This window comes from Vitis riparia, chromosome 13, assembly GCF_004353265.1.
Source record: "Vitis riparia cultivar Riparia Gloire de Montpellier isolate 1030 chromosome 13, EGFV_Vit.rip_1.0, whole genome shotgun sequence".
In the NCBI taxonomy this organism is placed as follows: Eukaryota; Viridiplantae; Streptophyta; class Magnoliopsida; order Vitales; family Vitaceae; genus Vitis; species Vitis riparia.
Genome location: NC_048443.1, coordinates 14,685,732 through 14,711,429, shown reverse-complemented (window position 1 = coordinate 14,711,429; position 25,698 = coordinate 14,685,732). Strand labels below are relative to the sequence as shown.

The 25,698-nt window shown below is 34.9% G+C and overlaps 2 protein-coding genes across 2 annotated transcripts; both read right to left on the bottom strand.

Moving 5' to 3' along the window:
• Nucleotides 1-6,941: 6,941 nt before the first annotated feature.
• Nucleotides 6,942-8,532, bottom strand: LOC117928349 (the record flags this gene model as incomplete). Its single annotated transcript, XM_034848243.1, has 1 exon — nt 6,942-8,532. A coding segment is annotated over one exon (1,434 nt), but the record flags the coding sequence as incomplete, so codon positions are not given.
• Nucleotides 8,533-9,563: 1,031 nt separating this feature from the next.
• On the bottom strand, nt 9,564-25,338 carry LOC117927573 (uricase-2-like). The gene is given in 9 exon segments (XM_034847160.1): nt 9,564-9,893; nt 10,691-10,761; nt 10,764-10,783; nt 10,936-11,109; nt 11,246-11,337; nt 11,848-11,957; nt 14,785-14,860; nt 19,174-19,266; nt 25,083-25,338. Coding segments are annotated over 9 exon segments (927 nt in total). The 5' UTR covers nt 25,290-25,338; the 3' UTR covers nt 9,564-9,809.
• Nucleotides 25,339-25,698: the final 360 nt, after the last annotated feature.

Here is a 25,698-nt window from a genome sequence, read left to right as displayed (position 1 = left end):
TTTTATGTTTTGCAAGGTGCTGATGTTCTGTTTATGTCGAGCGGAGCATAGGTATTGTCCCACGAAGGCTTCTGAAAGATCTCTGAAATTATCGACAGAGTTGGGAGGTAGGCGATGGAACCATGAGAGGGCCTACCCTTGTAGACTGGCGGGGAATACTTTGCACAGCAGTGGGTCGTTGCTTATATCGAGAGTCATGAGCTGTCGATAATGCATGATATGGTCGAAGGGGTCGCTGGACCCATCATATGTGGAGAATTTTGGTACGAGGAATCCCCTTGGGGGCTCGTAATGAATGATATGAGAGCAAAAAGGCGTGGAGAGCATGTCATCCAGCCTTTTGCTGATGGAGCCCATGGGTGGCTCGTTTGGGGGATTTCTCCCAGCTGATCGTACCGCCTGGGATGGGGGGAGGTTCTGCACCATGGGGGTGACCAAGGGGTCATGGTGCGGGAAAACGTTCTGTGGTATGGGGGTGACCGTAGGATCATGGTGCACACCCCATGTGGTGGGTATTGGCGGCCTTGGCCTGCTAGGCTGCTGGGGACCCAGTCTCGCACGCATAGCGCCTGACAACTGGGATCTTCTGTCACGTTGTCTCTTAGATGAGAAATGGGTGGAGTTTGAGCTTTCCTCACGGGGAGCTCGAGGCATGGGTGTGTGTGGCCCGTGTGGCCCAGCGTTGCGTGTTTCAGGGATTGGTCCTGCTGTTCCAGGGTATATCGACTCTGGGTGAGGCCTTGAGTTGGCTACTTGGCCTCTTGAAAGCTGATGACGGGGAGGCCCCGTCGATGACGCCTGGATACGCAATATCGCGTTTTCCTCTCTTAATCTTGTCGTTTCTTGGATGAGGGCTTGCAGTTGTCGCTCGCTTGCTAACTGTCTTTTTTCGATGGCTTCGCGCCATTCAAAATTATCTTCTTCTTCTCTACCAGATGAACGGCTTTGAGAAGGTGTGGCCATCTTTGCTGGTGACTGAATCAGCGAAAAAGTTCCCACAGACGGCGCCAATGTTGAGGCCTTGTGTCCTTGGTGATCCACGTAGCTGCCAGATGGATGAACGCACGATCTCAACCAATATAGGTTCTTGACTCAATCGTCCCTGCAAAAGGCGTCCGGACAGGGTGTCCGGACACACCTTTCGATGGTTTTGTCAGCCATGGAAAGAGAGATAAAATCAGTTGGCAGAGTTGGCCTTTTACTAGGTGTCGCAAGCTCACCTTCCTCCTTGTGCAAAGGTTCATATATATAGCATCAGAAGTTCTCTCTCCTCCATAAATGATGGAAGGCTTTTTGGTTTACCATGATGCCACTAGGTGGTGGTAGGGACATCCTCACCCTACGGGCGGCTGTCAGAGGTTGTGAGAGGCGCCGTGACTGTCAGAGATCATGGGAAGCGACTTGCCGTCACTTCTGTCTTTTCACTCCGCAGGCGCCAGAATGTGACTTCTGACAGGATGCCAGAATGACGTAGTAAGGCATGCTTAGTTTGGTTGATGATCCGGACCAAACATATCCGGATAGAATATGAAAGGTCGCCGGATGAGACAAAACATATCCGGATAGAATATGAAAGGTCGTCGGATGAGAATTGGCGGCGGTTCGGATGTGATGCTTTGCGAGTGCTGTGTGCTTCTATTTCAGGGAGTCCGGATAGGCGAAGCGCGCCACGTGTCTTCTTGGGGGAATCCGGATGGAACTAATCCGGATAGAACTGTGTGCCACGTGTCGTCAGGTGGAGGGGTCCCTACATGAATGTCAATTAAATCCAAAACCCGCTATTACCTTTTTAGTGGGTACACCAATTTTAGGATATTAATATCAACATGATGTTTTTGTGACCAAGAATCTATTTTGATGCTTAGGTTTTTTTCTTTATTTATTCAAAATCTCTTTTCTAGTTAGAAAAAAAAAATGTACAATAATTTTTATGTCTAATTCTTTATTTCTTTATGCTTCCCATCTTTCCTACCTTCTTCTTTGTGCATGTCCATATTTGGGTGCTTTAGAAAAAACCATCTTAAGGGACTTTGGACAGTTTTTATAAATTGTCTTTAATGCTTCTTGTGCTAGATGAATTCATTCTCTGCATAGAATGGTTACATGTGAATGTATTGATATTTGTATGCTTATTGTCTATAGTTTCTTGCTAGAAAATAATTGTACCTCTAATCTATTCTTCTATCATCCAAACTATATATATTAATGATATCTAATTTAATGCTGCTATTTGAATTTAATTTTCAAATCCACACACTAGATATACATGCAAATCCCACCAAACATTTAAAAAAAAAAATGAAAATTAATCATTAATGTTGGTTGGTTTTTTGTACAATAATGAGTCAAAATGTTGAAACTAGTAGGGCAAATTAGATTGACCCCACTTAAAGAAAGCACTTTATTGATCTTTGTCTTCAAGAGGCAAACAAAGGCTTTAAATCAGGTGGAGGTTTAAAGTCTAGTGCTTGGCCTCGAATTGTTGAAGAATTGGAGAAGTTACTTGGAAAACGCTATACTTCAAAACAACTTAATAATGGGTGGGATTACATGAAAAGACAATATCTCATTTGGAGTAAGATGATGACTGTGATAGGACATGGTTACAACTCTGTAACCAAAACTTTTGATTGGCCAACTTAAAAATGGGAAGAATATTTTTAGGTAGTTTTCTTATGAATTTGAGTCAATTTTAAAACAATTGTCTTATATATGCATGTATGACTAATTTGTTGTTTATCTTGTAAAATAAAAATATTCAGAAGCTAAACAATTATGTTTTAAACCATTAGAAAATGTGGAAGAATTAAAGGTATTGTTTGGAGGAGTGTTAGCTACTAAGTCTAACAATTGGAGCTATAGAGGAGTAATAGCTTTTGGGGCTGAGTAATCATCAACACATTCTACATCTATGCCTAGCGAAACTCCAATTAGTTTAGAAGAAGATGAGAATTTGCCAAGAAATACTAATGATGAAGTACAAAGTTCTAAGAAAAAACAAAAGAAATGGAAGAAAGAACAAACTCAAGAAGAAACGAATAGAATAATGAATGTGTTGGAGAATTTTGAAGGACCCTCAAGGAAGGAATGCATGAAGATTTTGAAGAAGCTCTTGACTTGTGAGGATCCATTATACTATGTAGCAATTAATGCATTTTGCAAAAAGAAAGAGTATAGAGAGGTGTTGGTGGGGATGGAAAGTGACCAAGAGCGAATGGGATGGATTCACAGCTTGTGAAAATAACTTTTTAAATATTTGTTTTAGATTTTTGGAATGCATATGGTATATCGCTTATATGATTATTGTAATGTTGTACATTTGGTTTGCTTGTTTTGGATATTTGATACATTTTAAACCTTTCCAATTACATTACTTTCTCTCTACATTTTATTGAGAAGACTCACTCCTATATTAGTTTATCTCTACTATGATGATTTGAAATGAGTGTGATATAAGTTAATTATTCATGGTAATGGAAGCATAATGTAATGATATAAGTTGTTACTTATACATTATTATAACTATTTGATTATATTGTTATGCTTTTATTTCGTAACTATTGTTTTTTATAATAGATAATCTTATAGAGAATCCTTCACATCACTCAAACAGTTCAAGTTCATCATCATGAAGTGAAGATGAAGATACAAAGTTAGAAGTGACGAGTTTTAAAAAAAAAAGATTTGTTGTGTTATTACTCCAATTATTAAGTGACTCATCCTTTAATAAGGAACGTGTCTTTACATCATCATTTATAGGATCACTTTTCATTCAAGAGCTTTTAGATGATTCATCTAGTACATGTTATGAACTAATGTGGATGGAAAAACATGGATTTATTTCCCTATGTCACATATTTTGAGAAAAAAAATGACTTGTTGACAGTAAACATTTGAATGTTGAAGAGAAAATGGTCATGTTTTTAATGACTATTAGTCATAATCTTCGGAATCGATTAATTAAGAATAGATTCTAATACTTAGGTCAAACAATTCACAAATACTTCTATGAGGTTTTAGTGGCTATATTGAATTCTTAAAAGAGATTATTACTTGTCCATCATTTAATGATAATTCAAATGGTATCTCTTATAGTTGGCTAAGACAAATTTTTAAGATATATTATTTTTTATTGCTAATTATTCATATCATATTTGTATTATTCTCATATAAAAATAATTATTTATATTTTAAAGAATTATTACCATGTAGGATGTTGTTGGTGCAATTGATGGAACTCTTATTTTGCATGCATTCCTTCTTATCAACAAGTACCATATTGAGGTTGTGGGAGAGGAGAATGTTTTCAAAATGTTATGACAATTTGTGATTTTGACATGATATTTAGGTATGTTGTTGTTGGATGGGAAGGAACGACTCATGATTCAAGAGTCTTGACAAAAACTATTCGTATCCCACAACATAATTTTCCAATGCTCCCATCAGGTAAATATTTCATTTTCATTTTATTTAATATCATTTGTATTTGTTCATAATAATAATCAACTCAATTCTTTTTTTTTTTTCTAGAAAAATATTATTTAGTACATGCAACATACACACACTCGAAGTTTTATAACACCATATTGTAATGTACGCTATTGGTTGAGTGATTTTCATAGTGGTAGTAAAGTTGTAGGAAAAGAGGAGATATTCAACCAATGTCATGCAAGATTAAGAAATGTCATTGAACATGCTTTTGGTGTTGTTAAGGTGCGTTTCCCAATATTGAAGAGAATGACACCTTATTCGTTTACTACTCAAACAAAAATTGTCATGATATGCTTCTCCATTCACAATTTTCTTCGACAAATATTAGTGACGGATAAATTATTTTTTGAATATGACAATGAGGTGGAATTGGAAAGTGACAATGCAAATTCAAATCAAAACTCAACTACAAGAAGTTTTTTTGCAGCATCTAATCAAGAATTCATACAACAATTTTGAGACCAAATCACAAATGAACTCTTTCAAGTATTTAATTAGCTTGTCATTTTTAGTTTTTTACCGTTGTAAGAAATGCAATGTTTAAATATTAGCATAAAATGTGATGTCTTTGGATATTTGAAAATATGTACTTGAATTGTTCTTTTTTTTTTTCTTTAATTTGATTTAGGTTTTATCAATCCATTATTTTTCAGATTTTTAAGTTTAAATATTTTGTTTTAATTATATAAAAAATAAATATATTAATTATTTTTTATAAGGATGATAAAGATAAATTATTTATTATAACAATTTTATTATTTGAACTTTTTAGAAATACATTAAAATATATTACTTTTCTTAATACATTAAAATATTAGTTTTTAACATATAAAAAACCAAACAACTTAATACTTAATAAAAATAAAATATTAAAAAAACAACCGACTTAATACTTAACATTATTAAGCATTATTTAGTATTAAGTTAAATATAAGTTCTATTTAGAATTAAACCAAAAAAACAAATGCTATCTTAGGTGGTGTTTGTTTTTTTACTTAATTTTAAATAGAACCTTAATGTTTAATAGTGTTAAATATTAGGTTGTTTGTTTTTGTAGTATTTTATTTCTATTAAGTATTAAAAAATAAAAAAAAATCAATATGTTATTTTTTCTATTTGGAAAAAGCTGCATATTTTGGCTTTTTTTATTTAGTAAAAAGTTTATAATAAGTCATGAAAAAATAGAAAAACAAACAACCTAAATTCTAAAACTAAATTGCTTTCAGCAAAAAGCCAAGAAAACAAACACCATCTTAGTTATATCTCAACATGTCAACTTTTTGATAAGGTGTTCTAGAGCATTTACTCTCTAAAACTGAAGCTGGCTCAAAATTTATATGGGTTTGCTTTAGCCATCTTCTTTGAAATTTTGTATAATACCAAGCCTGAGAATGAATTAAGCCTTAGTGGTCATACTTAAATCTTGCTTTCACTATTCTTACAATAGAACTTCAAATTTCATCTTAATCCACACTTTCTCCTGTTCTCCTACATTGACAGTTTGGGAAAAATGTTTTTTGTGCAACCCAAATGGACATGAATTTTGAAGGATGTGTGTCGATGCACAATTGAGTTGAGCCCTTTTTGAGATGAAAATTGAAAGGAACTTTCATATGATCAAAGTTCTTATGGGGTCATGACTCATATAGCACATAAACTAGGAAAAATTCATCATATTTCTTATTAGGTGTTCTAATCCATTTTTCTAGGTACCCTCTGTAGATCAACAATTGATTGCTAAATTTTACATTCATGTGCAGGTTGACTGTGTACCTTACTCTTTGGTTGTGTACCCCCACAACTAAGGATTCATCCCACGTACTCTGTTCTCTGTATGAGGACAATGACCCCATGGATGTCTTGATTATCATGCAGGTATGCCCAATGCTAAATGCTATTTGATATGCATACTTGGAAACGATTTTATATATCATCTAATGTAAATGTTAAGTCCAAAGTTGAGGACAATGTAAAGCTTAAAGCAACTGGGCACATGGCACCTGAATGTGCCTCGTGGTTTTCGAACCCACAACTTGCCTCCAAAACAAGCTTCAAATTATTGAAACATATCAATATTTGATGATACCTACTGATTTATTCAGAATTTTGACCATGTTAAGAAATAGATTAAACTAGGAATCATCCAGTTTAATAACTCTCTAGGCTGCATGCCCATTATTAGTTCATACCATTTTTCTTTTTTTTGGATGTGTTTGGTTTCTGAATATTCCATATTACAAAACAATGCTTATAAATGGAAACTCTCTTGTTACTTACGACTTCACATATGTTTATAATTTTAGTATAAATTCAATTTTTTTTCAATGTGTGGTTGATCTGAACATTATAGAAAGTGTTTCTTTAAGAGACAACTTCCAATGTGACCAAAACCGCTGCAAAGAATCTTTTGCCCAATTTTTTGTAGAAATTAAAAAGCCCAAGAAACACAATCAATAAATGAGGAAGCTGCTCATAAACCATATCCTTCTCTAGAGAGTCCATAGTCCAGCCTAACTCCAACTGCAAAAGAAGCAAAAAGCAGAAGCAACACTAGGCATAAGAATCCCAACCAAGACAAGAAAACATCAAAAACCCCAAACTCCAATATCATTTATTTCCAAGTATATGTTGTATATGATGGGTAACAATCCCTGCAACAATCTCTGGAGAGAATCTACTAATCATATCTTTCCTAGCCTTTCTTCCCTTGCCTCTAGCTTCCTCAGGATTGCTGACCACATGTCTCATTAGAACCCCAAGCTGATCCACACCAGGTTCAGCCCAAAGATGCCCTCTGAATGCTCCTTCCATTACTTCACTCATTCTATCCACAGGCAAGGGATAGCTATTTTCATCTGTCAAATACTCGGTTGGCCCTGACCAGTTGGTGGCAATCACCGGTAACGACATTGCCATGGCTTCCACCAGTGGCCGGCCCCACCCTTCACCTCTTGATGGAAGGACAAATGCATCAGCCGCTGCATACGCTCTGGGAAGATCAACCTGAGCTATGTGGGTATCTATCACATAAATTGGAGCCCAAGTTTTGGGAGGTTTTTCTATGCCACAATCCTCCACAAACTCCACAATCTTGTTACCAAAATCTCCATCAGAGTGGTAGGGATTTGTTAGGAGATAGAGGGCAACCCCATCAGTCATTGAGAATTCTTTCAAGTATGCTCTCAGCAACACATCCCATCCCTTCCTATACTCCCACTTAAACACACTCAACAACACAAACTCCTCTCGCGACTTTGCTCTGCCCAAAACCAATTTCCCCATGGAGGCCAGATCAAATGGTTTGTGCTTAAGTGGATCGAAGAAGCTCACATCAATGGGCTGAACGATTTTCACAACCTTGGATGGCTCAACCCCGCTTTTAACAAAGGTGGATACATGAAATTCAGTAGGAACCCAAACAAAATCCATTTGATTACACCGCCTTACGTGTTCAGGATTGAGCCTGTCCGTCTCAAACATGGTCCGACCGATTGTGTACATGAACTCGCCATAACCAGTTGGTGGGCATGGAAAGGTTTGGAACAAGGGAGGGTACCAAGCACCTGGCTCACTATGACATACCACAATAGTCTCATTCATCCTACATTCTGTATTGTGAAGCTCAAAAGCAAGCTTCTTAATATGCGGAGGTAAACCCTCCCAAAATTCTATGCTTTCTTGATCGCCATGCTGCTCAATACCCAATTTAAATCTAGGGTTTTTCATGTGTTGGTGAAGAGACAAAATGTAAGACCAGGCTTCTGAACTGTACCCACCACCCGAAAGGAAGGGAGCCATCCAGAGCACGCAGTAAGGGGAGATGGAAATGGGGTTAGGCGTTAGGGTTTGTACGTGGTTTTGGGATGGGAAAAGAAACCCTAGAAGTCGAGTGTGGTGTGATGAGAAGGTTAATTTCAGTAGTAGGGTTTTGAAATAGTTTGTCTTGGTTGAAGCGGAGCTGAATGAAATTGCTATCAGTGCAACTACAAGCGATGATAAGAGCCATAAGAAAATGGGTTTCAGTTTCGAGGGGAGCGGATTTTAATTTTATTATTGGACTCCATGCAGATTGTTTCTGTTTGTTTGGATGGCTAAATATTTTCTTAACACGAGGCCAAACAAGATCGATTTAGAAAGAGTACCTTGGGAACTTTTGGAGTTGGAACTTGGAAGGACAGACCGACAGAGGTGTGAAGAGACTGTTGAGCTCCGTGACAACCCCTCCAGTATGGGGGGCGAAATTGGCGAATGCTCCAACCCAAAGGTTGAACTAGGTTTTTTTTTTTTTTTGAAATTTTTATATCAAACCATCCATGTTATACAATAATTAATTTTATTTAAAAAAAATTCTACCTTGGAGAAAAAAAATCAATTTTCTTTTAAAAAAAATTCTACCTTGGAACCGTTTGTATTCTACTTTCTCATGAATTAAATAAAAGAATTTTGTTTATAGTTCAATTAACCTATTTACTTAAAAATAAATTAAATATAAGTAAAATGATTTAATAATATAATTAAGTTAATAACATATTACTAAATAGGTTAATAGGGTCAAATTCATGTTATACCTACAATTTACCTATTTATTAAATGAGTTATTATATAGATCTACACGGGTTTAGCTATTTACTTAAAAATAAATTAAATATAAATAAAATGATTTAAAAATATAATTAAGTTAATAACATATTACTAAATAGGTTAATAGGGTCAAATTCATGTTATACCTACAATTTACCTATTTATTAAATGAGTTATTATATAGATCTACATGGATTTAATATAAACCCATTTATGTTTAATTGAAACCCGCGAAAAACATGATAAGTTTGTGTTATGTTTACGAATTATATCAAATTTTGATATCCCAAACCAATCTTTTATAACATAAGAGTAAAAGGGTTAGCATTGAAAATAGTGAAATTGCCAAGGGAAAAAAAAAAGCAAAGAAAAAGAGGTGTTCATATACCTTCTTCATATATATGGTTTACGAGCCTTGGGATGAGGGCATTAATTGCTTCAAATAAGCTGAAAAAGAGGAAGATTGAAGCTAATTGGGATAAGGGAAGATGAAAAACTAAAACAACCATGAGGATCTAGATATGATCTTTCATCATGAAAAACTCCAACATCGTCACATCAACCAAAGTAATATTCTCGTTCATATTACAACATTTTATTTATCAAAAGATTTATGGTTTCAGGCCATGTCTCGAGTCCTCCATAAGTAACTTAGAGGTTGCACCAGGTTTATTTAGAAACAAACCAAATTTTACAACAGCTGCTTTCCCTTTTGAGGGATGCCGGTACAGCACCTTCTACATCTTTGCCCTGATGCGGCTCACCGTCGCTTCAATCGATCCATGCGGCTCGCTTGTTGGTAAGTACACATCATCATCAAACTGCAAAACCCATTCAGAAGAGTATATGAGTATTGTATCTTAGTGAAAATATCAACCCAACATTCACATTATAGTAACTCCAATCATCTATGATTTTTTTCCTTGTTTTGCCAAATATAATTTTTTTTTTTTTTTTAAAAAAGAAGCTAAAGTTCTTCCTTATTTTCAAGCTCAGAAGGCTCACTTGCATTGGTGGTAGGGGACCACATCAATTTCCAAAATTACAACCATTTAGCAACACAATAAATTTTGGTTAGTATATGGAATTCAGAACCAAAAATAGTATCCAACTTCCATTCTCATAATACCAATTTTGTCTCAACCCCCTCCTTGACTTGAACTTAATTATACACTTCAAATCAACCTATATCATACTTTTTTGTATAGGCAAAACTTATATCACATTCATACCAAGTAGTTGATTAAGGAATTTCCAGTCGAGTTGGTGAGTGAATAACTCCCATAGAGGTACATAGAAAATTCTGAAAATCCATGGGAACATCCTAAATCTGCCCATTTGCAACACCTATAACAAGTAATCCAAGAAGTCTAATGGTGAACTATGCCCAGATCTAGATAAATCTTGGTCACCACTATAGTAGTGTCTCTTGTTTGACTTTTGAATTTCCCTCCCTCCTATAGGGATAAAAATCTTGACCTAAAACACACTATCTGAAGTGTTTTCTCATCCACTTGAACATATTTTCTGTTCTTGGCAACTTGCAATGTAATAATGGATGCATCTCATCAGAATAATTACACAGCCACACAAGAGTGTTAGTAGATAGTAATTCTACCTTCACAATAGCTGGATTATCTTTGCTTGATATATTAACTGGCAAGAAATGGAGATTTGGCATTTTAATTGGATTGATGAGATATCAGGGAACCTGCAAAATGAAAACCAAGAATCAATATCAAATGATACCCAAGAGATTAGATGTGCATCTGTAAATGGATGTGCATGCATGTGTGTGTGTGTGTGTAAGAGAGAGAGAGAGAGAGAGAGAGAAGGGGGAGAGGGAGGGAGAGAGAGAGAGACCTGTTGAGCACAGTCTTTGCCATTTGGTAAAGAGTGCTTTGAACAGATGGGCTGTATACTCCCCCTCTTGGAGGGCCAAAAAAGGTTTCAGCCAGAACCTTTTTCACGTCCAGGTACTTCTCTGTAAAGTACAATGGCTGCAAGGGGATGCCAGAGAGAGATTCAAAAGGATACCTGCATCCACAGTTACCTAAGAAACTTGCCTTCATATAAATAAAACAATCCTTACCCTGAATAACATCCAAGCAATACATTCAGTTAAACCATATATAACATCCCTATACATCAGGTCATTAATTGGAAAACATACCTCCAAGATGCAGTGACCTCTGTTGCGACTATCCTTTCTCGTGTGTCAGCCAGAGCAGTGTATTTGTCCCTAATAAACCCTTCAAAACCTGCCTGTTCATAAGGTAAACTCCAAAGTGAGTGTGGAGCAGGTAAATCAGATAGCATCACACGAACGCTACATCTGTAACAGATCAGATAAACTAAGAGTTCCATTAGAAGAAGACATGCATGCCTTTATAAATGCATTTCTTGATTGATAGATGACAAAGATCAAGGATAGTTAATTTTAACAGATACTGTGGAATATAAATAATTATAGTTTTGCATTACTCAAAGCTTCAGCAATTACACCAAGTGAAACTGATACTCATGTAAGTACAACATAGGCACCAAAGCAATTCCCTATTCTCAAAGAATATTGATGCAGTTTCTAATACACAAAGCCAACTGTTAAAATGACAAATGAGAGAAGTGTGTGATCATCTTTGCATATGTTTAGTGCAGATATATGAATGGCCATGTCTTATGAGAGGTTAGGTCATCTTGTTCAAGCAAAAGAAAACGTTGAATAATACTGGGGAGCCAAGCCAAGTTAAATGAGCTGTAAGAGAGAAGCTTTACCTGGGTTGTCTTCAACAAAGCCAAGCCTTGAATACCAGAAGTCACTTGTAAAGCTCCAGATTTCTCCACTATTACTTCTGTTGTGTGCGTCTCAGATCCACGTTTAAATCCTTAAACAGAGGAATGACTAAGCTCAATATCATTTAAAAGTACAAGCCTTACCTCAACGAAACAATGGATCAAGATAAAGATCATAATTGACAAAACTTAGATAAGCTTAAAGAGTTATAGAATTATGATGGTGAAATGACCTTAAAATGTTAAAACAGGCAAGTTTATAAAAATGGTTTTAACTATTGGCTGCTGCAACAAGCTCAGCTGTAAATGCTGAGTAAATCATTTAAATTTTAAGCACATAAAACAAGATGTTTTATCTGTTACTGCAAAAAAAAATAAGAAGCTTTTTTTATCATAGGATTAAAGATTAATTTATCAGAATGGAACCTGTTGCAATTGTGCCAAGTGATGTAGGACACCGAAAGCACTTTTTTATACGGAAGAGAAATTGAGATAAGAAAGAAATTAGATGAGAAAATAAGGAGAGAAAAAAGATGCAAATTTCTTAATTTCTCTCATGATAATAATCCCTGCATTATTTTAATCAGCCCTATTTACAAACAATTCAAGATACTACTCCTAAAGGAAGCATAATTCTAATCCCAAAGATAAGAATTGGAACTAAATTAAAAAGTTAATTTATTAAGAATAAAAATCCTAATTTTCAAGCAAGTAGGCATCCTAATTTAAGTGCAAATATTGCCATCCTCTACAACTACATCTAATATAAACTTGAAATGAGTGGTCTTGATCTCCATCACCCGGTGAGCCATTTATGAACTAGGTAGATTTCAAATAGTGTCACAATTCAAGAAACTGAACTTGTTACATTTGAAAAGTATTGCTATTCTTGATCCAATCTTCCTAAGCTCCCAGCAGGTTTTGATTGGCCATATAATCAGGGGTGTTTGGGTAAGCACCATAAATGGATGGAAAGCATGTTGAACATGGCCTCAAACTCGGGCCTAACATATTAGCCCAACCCTGACCCTATAAACACAATAATGAACCCAAGCCCAGCCCTAAAACCATAGACTTTGTAAATAATAAATTCAATACTAATTGGCTATATATTTTGTGCTGTTAAAATAAAAATAGACCATTGTGTACAACAAATAAAAATCAAGATTGTTTTAAAATATTTTTTTGGATCAAATTGTGCCCCACAAAATTCCTAAAAACCTAATATGTAGGCAGACCATTAATAAAATAAAAAAAATAAAAAATGAAAGAAAGAAAAGAAAGCATAATCATGGCTTATCCTATAAATGGAATCCCTTGCTATTGAAGATAGAAATGTAATTTTTTTTTTTCTAACAACACATATCATACATTTATGTATCTATCTTTGTATCAAAAGCTGCAATGTGCAATGGACATTACCCATGCCTAGTCATACAGTAAAATAAAAATATATATATTAAAAAAAAAAAAAAAATCATCAGGTTGGGCTGGGTTTGAATTTCCATGGAAAATATGGTCCAACCCAGCCCCTACAGGCCCATATACTATAACAAAGCCCAATCAAATAATAGACTGGGACCACATCACACCAAGCAGTTCCAGAGCAACTTCTAAGAATAAAGCCAGATTTTTCTTCAATAAAATATATCATATCAGGAGTATAGTAATTGTTGGCTATATTATGAAAAAACTATTTTCATGACAAAAACAGCACCTATATAGCACTTAACAATTAACATAACTAGAGGGGAATTTTCAGATTAAAACAATGGGGGAAAATTTTTCTTTTTTGCCCAAATTAGAGTACCACAATGTAGCTCTATACACAAATGTGGTATCAAATATAGAAAGCCTTGGTTTTTTTGGATAAAAAAGTTTTGCAGGGGATTCTGTACGTTTACTAATAGTTATCATAGTTGTTCTTATAAGAATATTGCAAGCAAATGGATTTTGCAGTGTCCCTAGTTAAGGGTATAGCTGCAAGCAGGAGTGCTCATCATGAAAAAAACTGAGCATTCTCTTGCAAACCCCTTTTAGTAACATATTCTAAAAAGTCATGAAGTACAAACATATACTAGAAACATTCTGGCAGCTGTATTTTTCTTGATTAGGCCCCTCAACAATAAAGACAAATAAATAAATTAATCAAATAATAATGAAGCTCTGAAGAGAATGATAAATTTACCTGAAAGAGATGAGGTTTATATGGAACAACTGTCCTTGGGCACCATGCACAAGGCAACACTTGGTTAAGACTTATTAATATAAACTCAACTTTTATGGGATTAAATACATGGAACCACCTTAATGCAGAGAGAGAGAGAGGAGGGAGGGAGGAGGAGGGAGACTGAGAAGATGGGAGGAGACCAATAACAAGAAACTGTCATGGCCACATTGTTGGGGCTAGACTAGTGACTTGGAAAAGTGGTTCATAGGGTATCAGAAGCAATGTTATTATTATATCAGGACTAAGATCACAACTTGGAAAATCAGAAGCAGACCAAACTGAGATTTCCATTGAATAATGACATTAGAACTCCACAGATAATAAAGGTTCATGTATTGCATATGCACGTAGATTGACAACTGTTATTAGTGTGAATTGTCTATGAGATTTCAATTTGCTAATTTGATGCATTGTGCTATATTGTTTGTCATTTTCCAGGTGTTCCAATGAAAGTTCAAGCAATATCAACAAAGCACCATACTTTAGATCACTTCCTGGTTTAAAACAGTTCTCTTGTTTCCAGAAATAAATAAAATAAATTATAACTAAGTAAATATTGCAACAGGATTTTTGGAGATGAAGGATGAAAAAAGAAAAGAACTAGAAGTATTACAATTCAGTCCCTATGTAGAACTCATTTAATACCCTATATAAGGACTAGTCTCTACATACAAGATTTGAAAACTAACCATGATCATGTGGTTGACCATCTATATATGCACGCTCCCATGGCTTTTCCTCTACTGTGACTATGGCAGTGGTAACCTACAAAGCAAAGTACAATAACATTTTTCACAAGGAAATGAAATATCAAAATAATTTGAAACTATTGAAGACCATAAATAAAACAAGAATTTGAAGAACCCAAAGTTAATGAATTACAAATTCTTCATACATTTGAAACTTCTTTCTTATAAAACTTCCATAAGAAAATAACTTTAGAAAAAAGCTTCTTCCAGAAGCTCAACAAATAGATTAACTTTTGATGCATAGTCCTGAACACGGTTCAGAAGATTAGAGGCAAGTATCACCTCTGTTAAAAAAAGCCCAATTTTTAATTTAACCTTTCAGATGAGCTGCCCAACTACATTTCTCAATCATGAAGGTTTCTTCTAGATATAACATGCCACTTCAGTCACCAATCTAGATAAACCCACCAAAGATGGATTCTAATAAGTTCTATCCATGGGCTGTTGTATGCGAAACATTCATTGCATCCTTACATTATGTTTTATTTGACAAGCAAAACATTCATTAAGAAATTCACTGGTTGCTAGAGTCAAATGAGTTTTAAAGCAATTTAAAATGATATCAATTGTTGTTTTTTGATAGGCATATAAAATAATATTATGAACAATATCTTGCAAAGCAGCACACCAGATTACACAGAATATATAGAAAGGGTGCTAAAAGGCCAACCCCGAAAGAGAGAACACAAAAAACAACTTCCTCTCTCAACAAGAACCTAACCATTGGTGCAGTGAATTTTGTGCCTAGAGGAGGAATCTGAAGGCGAGCCCAACAATGTCCTCGCCAAGCTAAGAGGTAACTGCACAAGTCAATCAACTACATCTACTATAAAGGAAGGTTGGGGGTTTGCTTAGTCTTCCTCCACTAGGGGCAAGTTAGTGTAGGAAGTGTAGGAATAGAAGAACAAAAATGATCTAGTGTGAAGGTTGGAAGGAGATGATGAATGGCTTGAGCATTGTTGAAGGAGGCTAGAGTCCTCTCTTAAGGTGGAAATGGAACAGGGAGTGTTCTTAGCCCAAATAATGAGTAGAGGGCTTCCTTTTATACCTTGTTACCTAACTGTGGTTACAAGCTATGATTGGGTTGGTGGGAACCATGGTTCAAGGGGATGTTAGGTGCTGAAATTTGATTGGCTGACCAGAGCATAACATGCAGTGTGGTCAGTGGATAAAAAGGGATGTCCAAAGGTGATGAAATTTGATTGGCCAACCAGAGCATAACATGCAGTGTGGTCTGCAGATAAAAAGGGATGTCCAAAGGTGATGCGACAAGTCAACCATGGTAGGTGCTAACATGGTGTCTATACAGCCTCAATTTGCAATAGGGTTAAGGTCCTCTTATCCCACTTTAGGCAGAGGTGTTCCATTTAAGAGGAGTTAGGGTTTTTGTGCAAGATATGCTAAGACACTAAGAGCGAACCACATAGTGCCCATGGCTCAAGCCCTCAACAATTCCTCTCAACGTATGGACAAAGAAAGAGTGGATGAGGTCAACCAAGCTCACATGGGTAGTCCCAAGATAAACTCTTTCTCAATTGCCTAGTGGGTGTTGGGTGAGCTCGTCTAATGTGATTCAGACAGGATACAAGCCTAGTGGGGTTTAGGCTAGGTGTCTTCACCAACCAATTACAAAATTAACCAAAGACATTAAACCTTCATCTATAAACAATCAAACCCACATTAAAGGATTACTAAGGACCAAAGATTTGAGCATTTGATCCAATTTTCCTCACTTTTAAACAATTTCCAATTTCCCTCCCTTTAGATGGTAAAAAAAATGCACAAAGGAGCAGTCCTCTAGACCTTATGCTTGCTCTCCAGAAAAGATTCATATCAACCTAAAAGAGTATTTTTGATCGAAGAAGGCAACACCTAATCCATGGCAAATAAAGAGAAGCAGCTACCATAAAACTTTGGTTTGGCACAATGAAGAAAAATGGGATCAATCGATTCCCTTTCTAGTGCAAGCATCTATTTACCAAGGTTCAACCTCTCATCTAAAACTAATCTAGAGTCAAAATGAATCCCTAAGTTGCTTCCAAGCAAAAAAAACCTCACTTTGTCCAAAACCTATGAATTCCAAATTACATCCATTGGGAAAGGAGGTAACTCCAAGACACAATAGAAGGATTTGAACTACCCAAGCACCCAATCCTCCTCATCCCTATTTACTAAATTTTATTGTAATCTAGAGAGAGATATCTCAATGCTATCTAGTTCCCAAATCTTTCAACTATTTAGGGAAAAAGAAAGGAAAAAGAAAATTCCAATGACCTCCCTCACATGACTTCTCCCATAAATCTGCCCCCCAAACCTCTTTTACCAAGCTATGGCATATAAGGTGGGGAAGGAAACACTCAAAGGCAAATCCCTAAACAACCAATCCTTCCAAAACATTTAACTTACCCTATCCTAGAAAAAGAATAAAAATACAAAAATAAAAAAAGCTCCACTGTTGAAAAAAATCTCAACTCTCTTAAAAACCTTCCATAACCAAACACCATCTCTCAATGCAGTAGAACACCAACCCCCTACTTCCTTATACTTTCGGCAACTATTTGTTTCTATAGAATCTCACTTTCGGATGCACATCTCCAACTCCACTTACCAAGGAGAAACTTCTTGAAAAAAAAAAGGCATCCAATATCAAGTCTCCTTTTATTCATTTCCATGTAGATGATCGACCACTTCACTAAAAGAGACTTTCCCTTAAGGGCCCCTCCTCCCCAAAGGAGGTTCCGTTCGAATTTTCTCAAGCCTTAAGCTTACATTCCTAGGAATGACAAACAAAAGGATAAAATAGATATATAAACTAGATAGGGTGCTTCTAATAAGCCTCCTTCTAACAAATATTGTCTTTTCCACATTGACAAACTTTTAAGGAAGCTCTCTTCCACTCCATCCTAGAATGATATCAACTTAAAGGGAACACACAAAGGGAGATCCAAGTAAGTAGCCAGAAAATCCCTCACCCTTCAATCCGATATAAAAGTGAACTCCTCCGCATAGCTACCCTTGCAATTGAGATCAAGTCATTCATTTATAGATTTATTTTATGTTGTGAGATGGCTCCAAACCATATGAGCAACCATGTAGTCCTAACAAGTTTCACAAAAACAAGAGTATCATGAACAAACATGAGATGAGGCACCACCCCCTCACTTGACCTCCCCTCACCTTGAAACTTGAGAAAACCCCTCCTTAGCCCTTTTCAAAAGACAACTGTGAGTCCCCATCGCCAAAATGACATCAATTATTTCATCACCATAGTAAGTAGAAAGTAAACTGAGAGGAGGGAAACACAGTGGTTAACATCAAATTAAATATCTAAATTTTGAAGTTCATATGGTTTAAAATGACACAATATCTTTACTAGTGCTATCATTAAATAAATCAACTAATATTAATTTCTCACATTAAACTTCACTATGATAGAAATGAATTTTCCAACCATAGGAATTCAACACAATAGAAATAATGCACATCTCTTTTGGCAAGATTAAACATGGTTTACTTCCCTATGCATAAAATGGTGCTATGATATACGAATACTTCAATTTTAACTAAAATACCCATGTTGGCACAATATGACATAGGTACGGGTGTGAGATTTGTGACTGACATGTTTGGATTGGATTGAATACGATTTTATCATTGTTGTTTGTTTGTTTGTTTTTTAATTTCTTTAATATTTTTTGAATAACATCAATATAAGTTATTTGGATCTTATCTCTTTCTCAATTTCTTTTTAAATGATAACATATAATAATAATTATTTATTTAAAACAATATATAAATTAAATTCAAACTAATTTTATCAACTTAAAATAAAAAGATTTAAAAAATATATTTTCATGAAAATTAGAGTAAGTTAAACTATATTAATGTTAAAAAAAATAAAACACAATTCATATAAATTTTCCAATTTAAATAATTAAAAATAAATTTTTGAAGTAATAAATATGTTCCTATTTAATTTCTTAAAACTTTTTTTTAACATCCTACTAAAATAAAAGATTTATCACAACTCTATTTAGCATTTACAATTAAAGAAAAATTTCAATAATGTTCACACTACTAAAATAAAAAATATATAATAATTAATAACATATAAAATTTAAAGACAAATAAAATAATTAATATAATAAAAATAAAAAATAAATAAAATAAAAATATAGAGATAAGTATGTCACAATCTGGTCACCTTCAATTTATTCTTAAAAGCATTACCACAACAGTTCAATTCACAAAAGCAAAACTCTCTCTCTCTCTTAGGGTCCCAATAAAATACAATCCAAGATTAACCAACTTGATTCGGACAATATTTACCTGCTGATAAAATGATGTAAAGTGCTTGGCAAGTTTAATTGCAAACTCCTCCATTGAAAGTTGTTGAGCACATTCCTTTGCTTTTGCATAAACCTATCATAATTCAATTTAAACTAAATTAAATTTAAAAAGGAAAATCGACATTAGCAATGTTGACAGGAACAATAAGGGATGGCAGGAATTGGAATAAAACAAAATGTGAAATCATAATGATGCATTTTATTTCCTTTTTTGGCTCTCTTTTCAGATTACTCATTTTAATCTTCTTTCATAGGTACATGTCATTTATAATTTAAGTGTTTCAAACAAAAATGATACTTTATAGGTTAATATGCAACACGTGTCTAATGCCATATATTTTTCTAGCTAATTTACATTATTAGCTTCAGATGAATGTTTATTGATTTTACTCACTTTTCTTGTTGTATTACATCAAAAAGTTTGTAGAAATTCTCAACATTTTTCATACTATATATTTTCTTTAAACTTCCCTTGACATCAGATGGCATTGCCACGTAAATTTCTCTTACCCTGAATCAATATTCTTATTCCAAGGAATGACATTGCATTATCAAAACTAGTAACTGAGTATGCATATTTATTTGCATATAGCTCATTCATACATAAAGCTCAACTCAGACATTAGTGGCATAAGTTTAAAAGCAGCATCGTGGTGTAGCCAAGCAACAGTATTTAAGTTACGTTCAGGCTTATGCTAATAAACAGCTAAATAGAGGCTACTAAGCTTTATCCAGAGCCTTACCCAAGGCATTCTATGACAGATTCAAAAAGTTAGATGGTGGCTTTCATGGTATATTTCAAGAGTCAACCCAAATGACACCTAAGGACATGTGTGAGTTGAAATGGTCTGCGGTATATTATAAATTTTGGGACAAAAAATATGCATCATACAGAGAGGAAAAAAAAAGCAGAGGAAGAGGGATCAGATTCACTGATTCCTTAAAGGAAACCTGTTGGCAACACATGGTAAAAGAAATATCAGAGCAATCAAAATTCAAAAAAGAAACATATCAAACTGGCAACACCATCTAGCTTAGATAATATATAAGTGGACCACACATGAACCCTAAAATTGGGCTGAGTGATAATCGGCCTTATGGAGTACCAAATAATTTTACAAAAAAGAGTTGAGTCTATAATTTATAAGTTAAAAGGAGTTAGATTCTGCACAACCTAACATGACAAATATTGTCATTACTGGTCAAAACTCTCAGCAAAGCACAAAAAGGTACACTAATGGTTTTGCACAAAATTACAATTCCAACTTTGGTGGTCCAAACACCTTTGGTGATCAGTCTTTTTCTGGTAAAAGGGGCAATCTTCAGAACAATGCTAGAGGAGGTTTTGGATTTGCCAATTGAGGAAGAGGTCATGGAGGCCAATTTAATGGTCGATTTGGTGGGACAGGTTTCTAGTCTCAAAACAAACCACAATGTCAACTTTGTGGAAAGATTGGCCATGTGGAGATGAACTGTTATTATCGTTTTGATCAGAGTTTCATAGGACCATCTTAGTTCCAGAATCAACAATCTTTTGTTCAAAGCCAATTCCAAGGTGCAGGAGGCCAAATGATAGCCATGTTTGCTACACCAAAAGTTGTCAATGATACCAATTGGTATCCTGACTCAGGAGCCTCTAACCATTACTTCTGATGCTACAAACCTGATGACTAAGGATGAATATTATGGATTAGATCAAGTTCACATTGGAAATGATTTGGGCCTATCAATTTAGCATGTTGGTCAGTCTGTCTTTTCCTCTCCTTATACTTCTAAAATTCTCACTTAAGCAACTCTTACATGTCCCAACAATAACAAAAAATTTACTTAGTGTTTCGAAGTTCGCCCATGATAATGATGTTTTCTTTGAAATTCACTCACATTCCTATTTGGTGAAAGATCAAACTTCCAAAACTGTGCTATTGGAGGGAAAGTTTAAAAATGGATTGTATGTCTTTGACCACACCTAAATTGATCTCAACAAGCAGTTGCAACCTCCTTTATCTTCCTTAAAGGTCCTAGTTCCAACACCATATGTCCTGACCTTACATGTACCTATTCTCTCTCATTCTTGTTCATTGTATGATTTATGGCATGATAGATTAGGCAATCCTTCTGAGAAAGTTGTAAAAGTGGTACTCACAAATTGCAAAATACCTTTTCCTAATTCAAATTCTCATTCTTTCTGTTTTGCTTGTTGCCTCAGTAAAATTCGTAAGTTTCCTTTTAGATTGTTTGATACACAGAACCTTTACAATTGGTTCACTCTGACTTATGGGGACCCTCTCCAATGTTGTCATCCAGTGATTATAGATATTACACCATTGTTATAGATGAGTTCTCTCCTTTCACTTGGATCTTTTTGCTAAGGCATAAGTCAGATGCTCTTCAAACTTTCTCAAATTTCAAGACACAAGTTGAGTTGTAGCTTGGTTATAAAGTAAAGGCTATTCAAACTGACTGGGGTGGAGAATATAGAGCTTTTACTAATCTCTTAATGTCTCATGGTATAATTTGTAGAAATTCTTGCCCCCATACTCATGAACAAAATAGGGTTGTGGAGAGAAAACATCGTCATATAGTAGAAAATGGTCTTACTTTATTAGCTAAATCTCCTATGCCTTTAAAATATTGGGATGAGGCCTTTAGAGCTGCTGTTTTCCTATACAATAGGCTACCTACTTCAGTTTTGCATTGGAAAACTCCTTTGGAAGTCTTGTTTCACTCCTCTTTGGACTACTCTATGCAGAGTGCTTGGATGTATTTGTTATCCAAATACTAGACCTTACAACAGGCATAAACTCAATTTATATCAATTGAATGTACTTTTCTTGGTTACAACTTGAATCATAAAGGCTATAAATGCTTAGACAAAAATGGCAAGATTTTTATCTCTAGAGATGTTATTTTTTATGAACACTCCTTCTCATTCTCTTCTTCAAATTCATCACAAACATCTTTAGACTCACAAGCATCAAATGTCTCATCAATTTCTGGTTCTTCACCATTACTTTCTCATTTTCTTCCCTTTTTGATGGTCATCTCCTTAATCAATCCCAAACACATGCTCAAGCACATATTGGTCAACAAAGTCCTATCTCTTCCATGTTACCAATTGACAATGGTTGCAATCTGTCAACTTCTTCGAAAAAGACAACTGAACCTATTGCTACTACTGAACAAATTTTGGTTGGTTCTGCTATTCCAACACAGGTCCAAGTTAGTGGAAACTCTCACAGGATGGTAACCAGGTCAAAAAAATGGGATTTTCAAGCCAAAGGTTTATGTTACAACACTAGAACCTAGCTAAGTCACTGATGCTTTGCAACAAGAACAATGGAAAGCAGATATGATAGATGAATTCTTAGCACTTATGAGAAACAGAACATGGTCCTTAATGTCTCTACCAAATGAGAGAAAAGCAATTGGATGCAAAGTGGCATTAACTATTGCCTTAGCAAGGAATTGGGTTTTTAGGCAATTGGATATTAACAACACATTTTTGAATGGAGACTTATAGGAAAAGGTGTTCATGGAACAAACTCCTGGATTTGTGGATCCTAAGCAACCTCATTTGGTATGTAAATTACACAAATCCTTATATGGATTAAAGCAAGCACCTAGAGCTTGGTTTGAGAAACTATGTAATGCTCTCCTTGCCTTTGGATTCATCACAGCTAGATCCAATCAATCATTGTTCATTCGGATTACTACTACTCATACTATATTTGTCCTAGTCTATGTTAATGACATATTAGTTATTGGATGCAACAATGAAGAAGTTCAAACTATCATCAATCAATTGAATAAGAACTTTACCTTAAAGGATCTTGGTTAAGTAAACTATTTTCTAGGCATTCAAGTGAGGCATACAACTAAAGGACTTCATCTCTCTCAAACCAAGTACATCAACGATTTACTTTGCAAAGCCAAGAGTAGCAGTGCACCAATGACTACCGGACTCAAATTATCTGCTTATGGAAGTGATCTTGTAGAGAAAGGACAACTGTGTAGAGGTGTAGGTGGTGCCTTGCAATATGTAACCATTACTAGACCAAAGATCTCCTATTGTGTCAATAGGGTGTGTCTATTCATGCAAAATCCACTTGAATCTCTCTGGAAGTCAGTCAAGAAGATACTAAGATACATCTTAGAAGATCATCTCAACTGAACTTGGTGGGATTTTGTGATGCTGATTGGGCCATAGATCTAGATGATAGGAGGTCTACATCAGGTTATTGTGTATTTCTTGGTGAAAACTTGGTGCCATGGCACTCTAAGAAGTAGCACACTATTTCTCATTCATCTACAGAAGCTGAATATAGAAGCCTTGCAAACATTATGATAGAATTAACTTGCTCAACTTCTTTACTTGAGGAGTTAAGGGTGGCTATAACTAAAATACCTATGGTCTTGTGCGATAATTTGAGTACAACACAACTTGCAGCAAATCCCGTATTGCATGCTAAGATAAAACATATTGAATTAGATCTATACTTAGTTAGAGAGAAAGTTCTATAAAAGAAGGTGTCAGTTCAACAAGTTCCTTCAATAGATCAAATGGTAGATGTCTTGACAAAGCCCATTTCCAACTCAAAGTTTCCTTTGTTAAGAAACAAACTCAAAATAGAAGACTTAGCTACTTTGAGTTTGAGAGGGGATTGTTAAGGACAATGGTTAAATTGTAAATAGTTGACTTAATTGTTAGTTTGAGTTGTTAGTTTGTTAGAACAAATCTAGGAGTTAAAAAGGTAGTTTCACACTCTGTTATAAGCTTCTATTTCTGTTGTAATAAGTTTCAAGAGTGAATAAGAGTTCCATATTTTCTCTAGCAACAAACTCAAGGAGTCCTCTATTTTCTTAAATCCTAAATCCCCTGTTTTCCCTCCTAATAGTCAACTTGCCTAACATTGCAAGAATCTTTTCGCTCATACTAGGTCAAGGAAAACGTACTCCTTGAACTCATAAATTAATTTCCCCAAGCCTAAACAGACCCTTAGGTAATCTTTGGTTACTAGAAAATTTAAGGGCATATGTAAGGGAAAGAAAATAGAGAGGAAAAGTAAAAGAAAAAGTAAATGAAAATAAAATAAAAATAAATAAGTTATTTTTTTATGCTTGTCAAACTTAGTTTACTCATTACATATAAAATTAAATAATTTGAAAATACATGAATTTATAATTAATTTTAAAATGTAACTAATTTTATATTTGAAATCAAAATATGGATTTTCGGTTTTTTATTTTTAAAATTAGAAAATAATAATAACCTTCATAAGATATAAGAATCCTGTTTACAAATATTGAGATATAAAAGAAAATTACTGTCTCAAATTTTAAAATTTCTTAAAGTGATTTTTAAATTCATATCTTTTGTAAAACATATTCTATTCTAATTTTAAAAACAAAAAGTAAAAAAGACATTGTAATTTTATATAAAAAAAAGTTTCTGATTTTAAGAACAAAAAATAAGAACCTCCCGCGCCCCCCCCCGCCCCCCTTTTTTTTTCTTCTTTGCTTTGTATATTCCTGAACCGATCATAGCCTTAAAATTTAATCATAGTTCATGAATCAGTTACAGCCAACCACTACCAAGGTTCAACAAATCATAAAAATTAAAACAGACGAGAATAAAACAGGCCTGATCAGCTTAATTGCCGAGAAAAAGCAGAAAAATCCGAACAGATCGAAACAAATCATTTTGAATAAAATTAAAAAAAAAAAATCTATCTAGCAACAATCTTCTTTTCAATTTCCGGAAAACCAAATAAATCACAAGCATAAAAAAATAAATAAAAAAAAAGAAAAGAAAAACAAGAACATCAAATTTTGCTGGGTTATCATCAACCAAACAGAGGATTGTAGGAAGAAGTGAAGGAGAAAAATTACAGTGTTTTTCATGGAATCGGTGGCGACGATGTCGGAGTTGTCGTCGCGGACGTAGGCGGCGAGGCAGTTGGAGAGGAGGCTGATGCTGACGGTCCATTCGACGAAGTTATGACGGCCGCTTTGACTTCGCCAAACCCTACCCAACCTCACTCGCGCTTTGCCATGCCTTTGCTCCAACGTAAATCCATCTATTTTCTCAGACGCCATGGCAAGACTTTGTTTTTCCTAGGATAGGTATGTAACTACGGAATGTGGACTCTGAAGGTGAGCGCTTTATGTAGTTGTACTTGTCTGCCAATGCGGACTTCCCACCTGTCTCCAACCCACCTACCACCACCCCTCAGAGAATCTTTCATTTCAAAATTTTTGAAATGAAAATTACATTATTTTTTTGAATTCTTGAATTCTTTCCATGTAATTTGATTTCCTTAGGTGCATGTTTTAAACATGTCATGATGTCGGACCAAGAAATTCTTTCCATGTAATTTGGTTTACTTATTGTACGAACTAGGTATGATTATGTACTTGCACACATATTATAAATATTATAAACATGTTATGAATATAAAAAATTAAAAGAATATCATATTTTTATATTTATTTTAAAAAAATATAA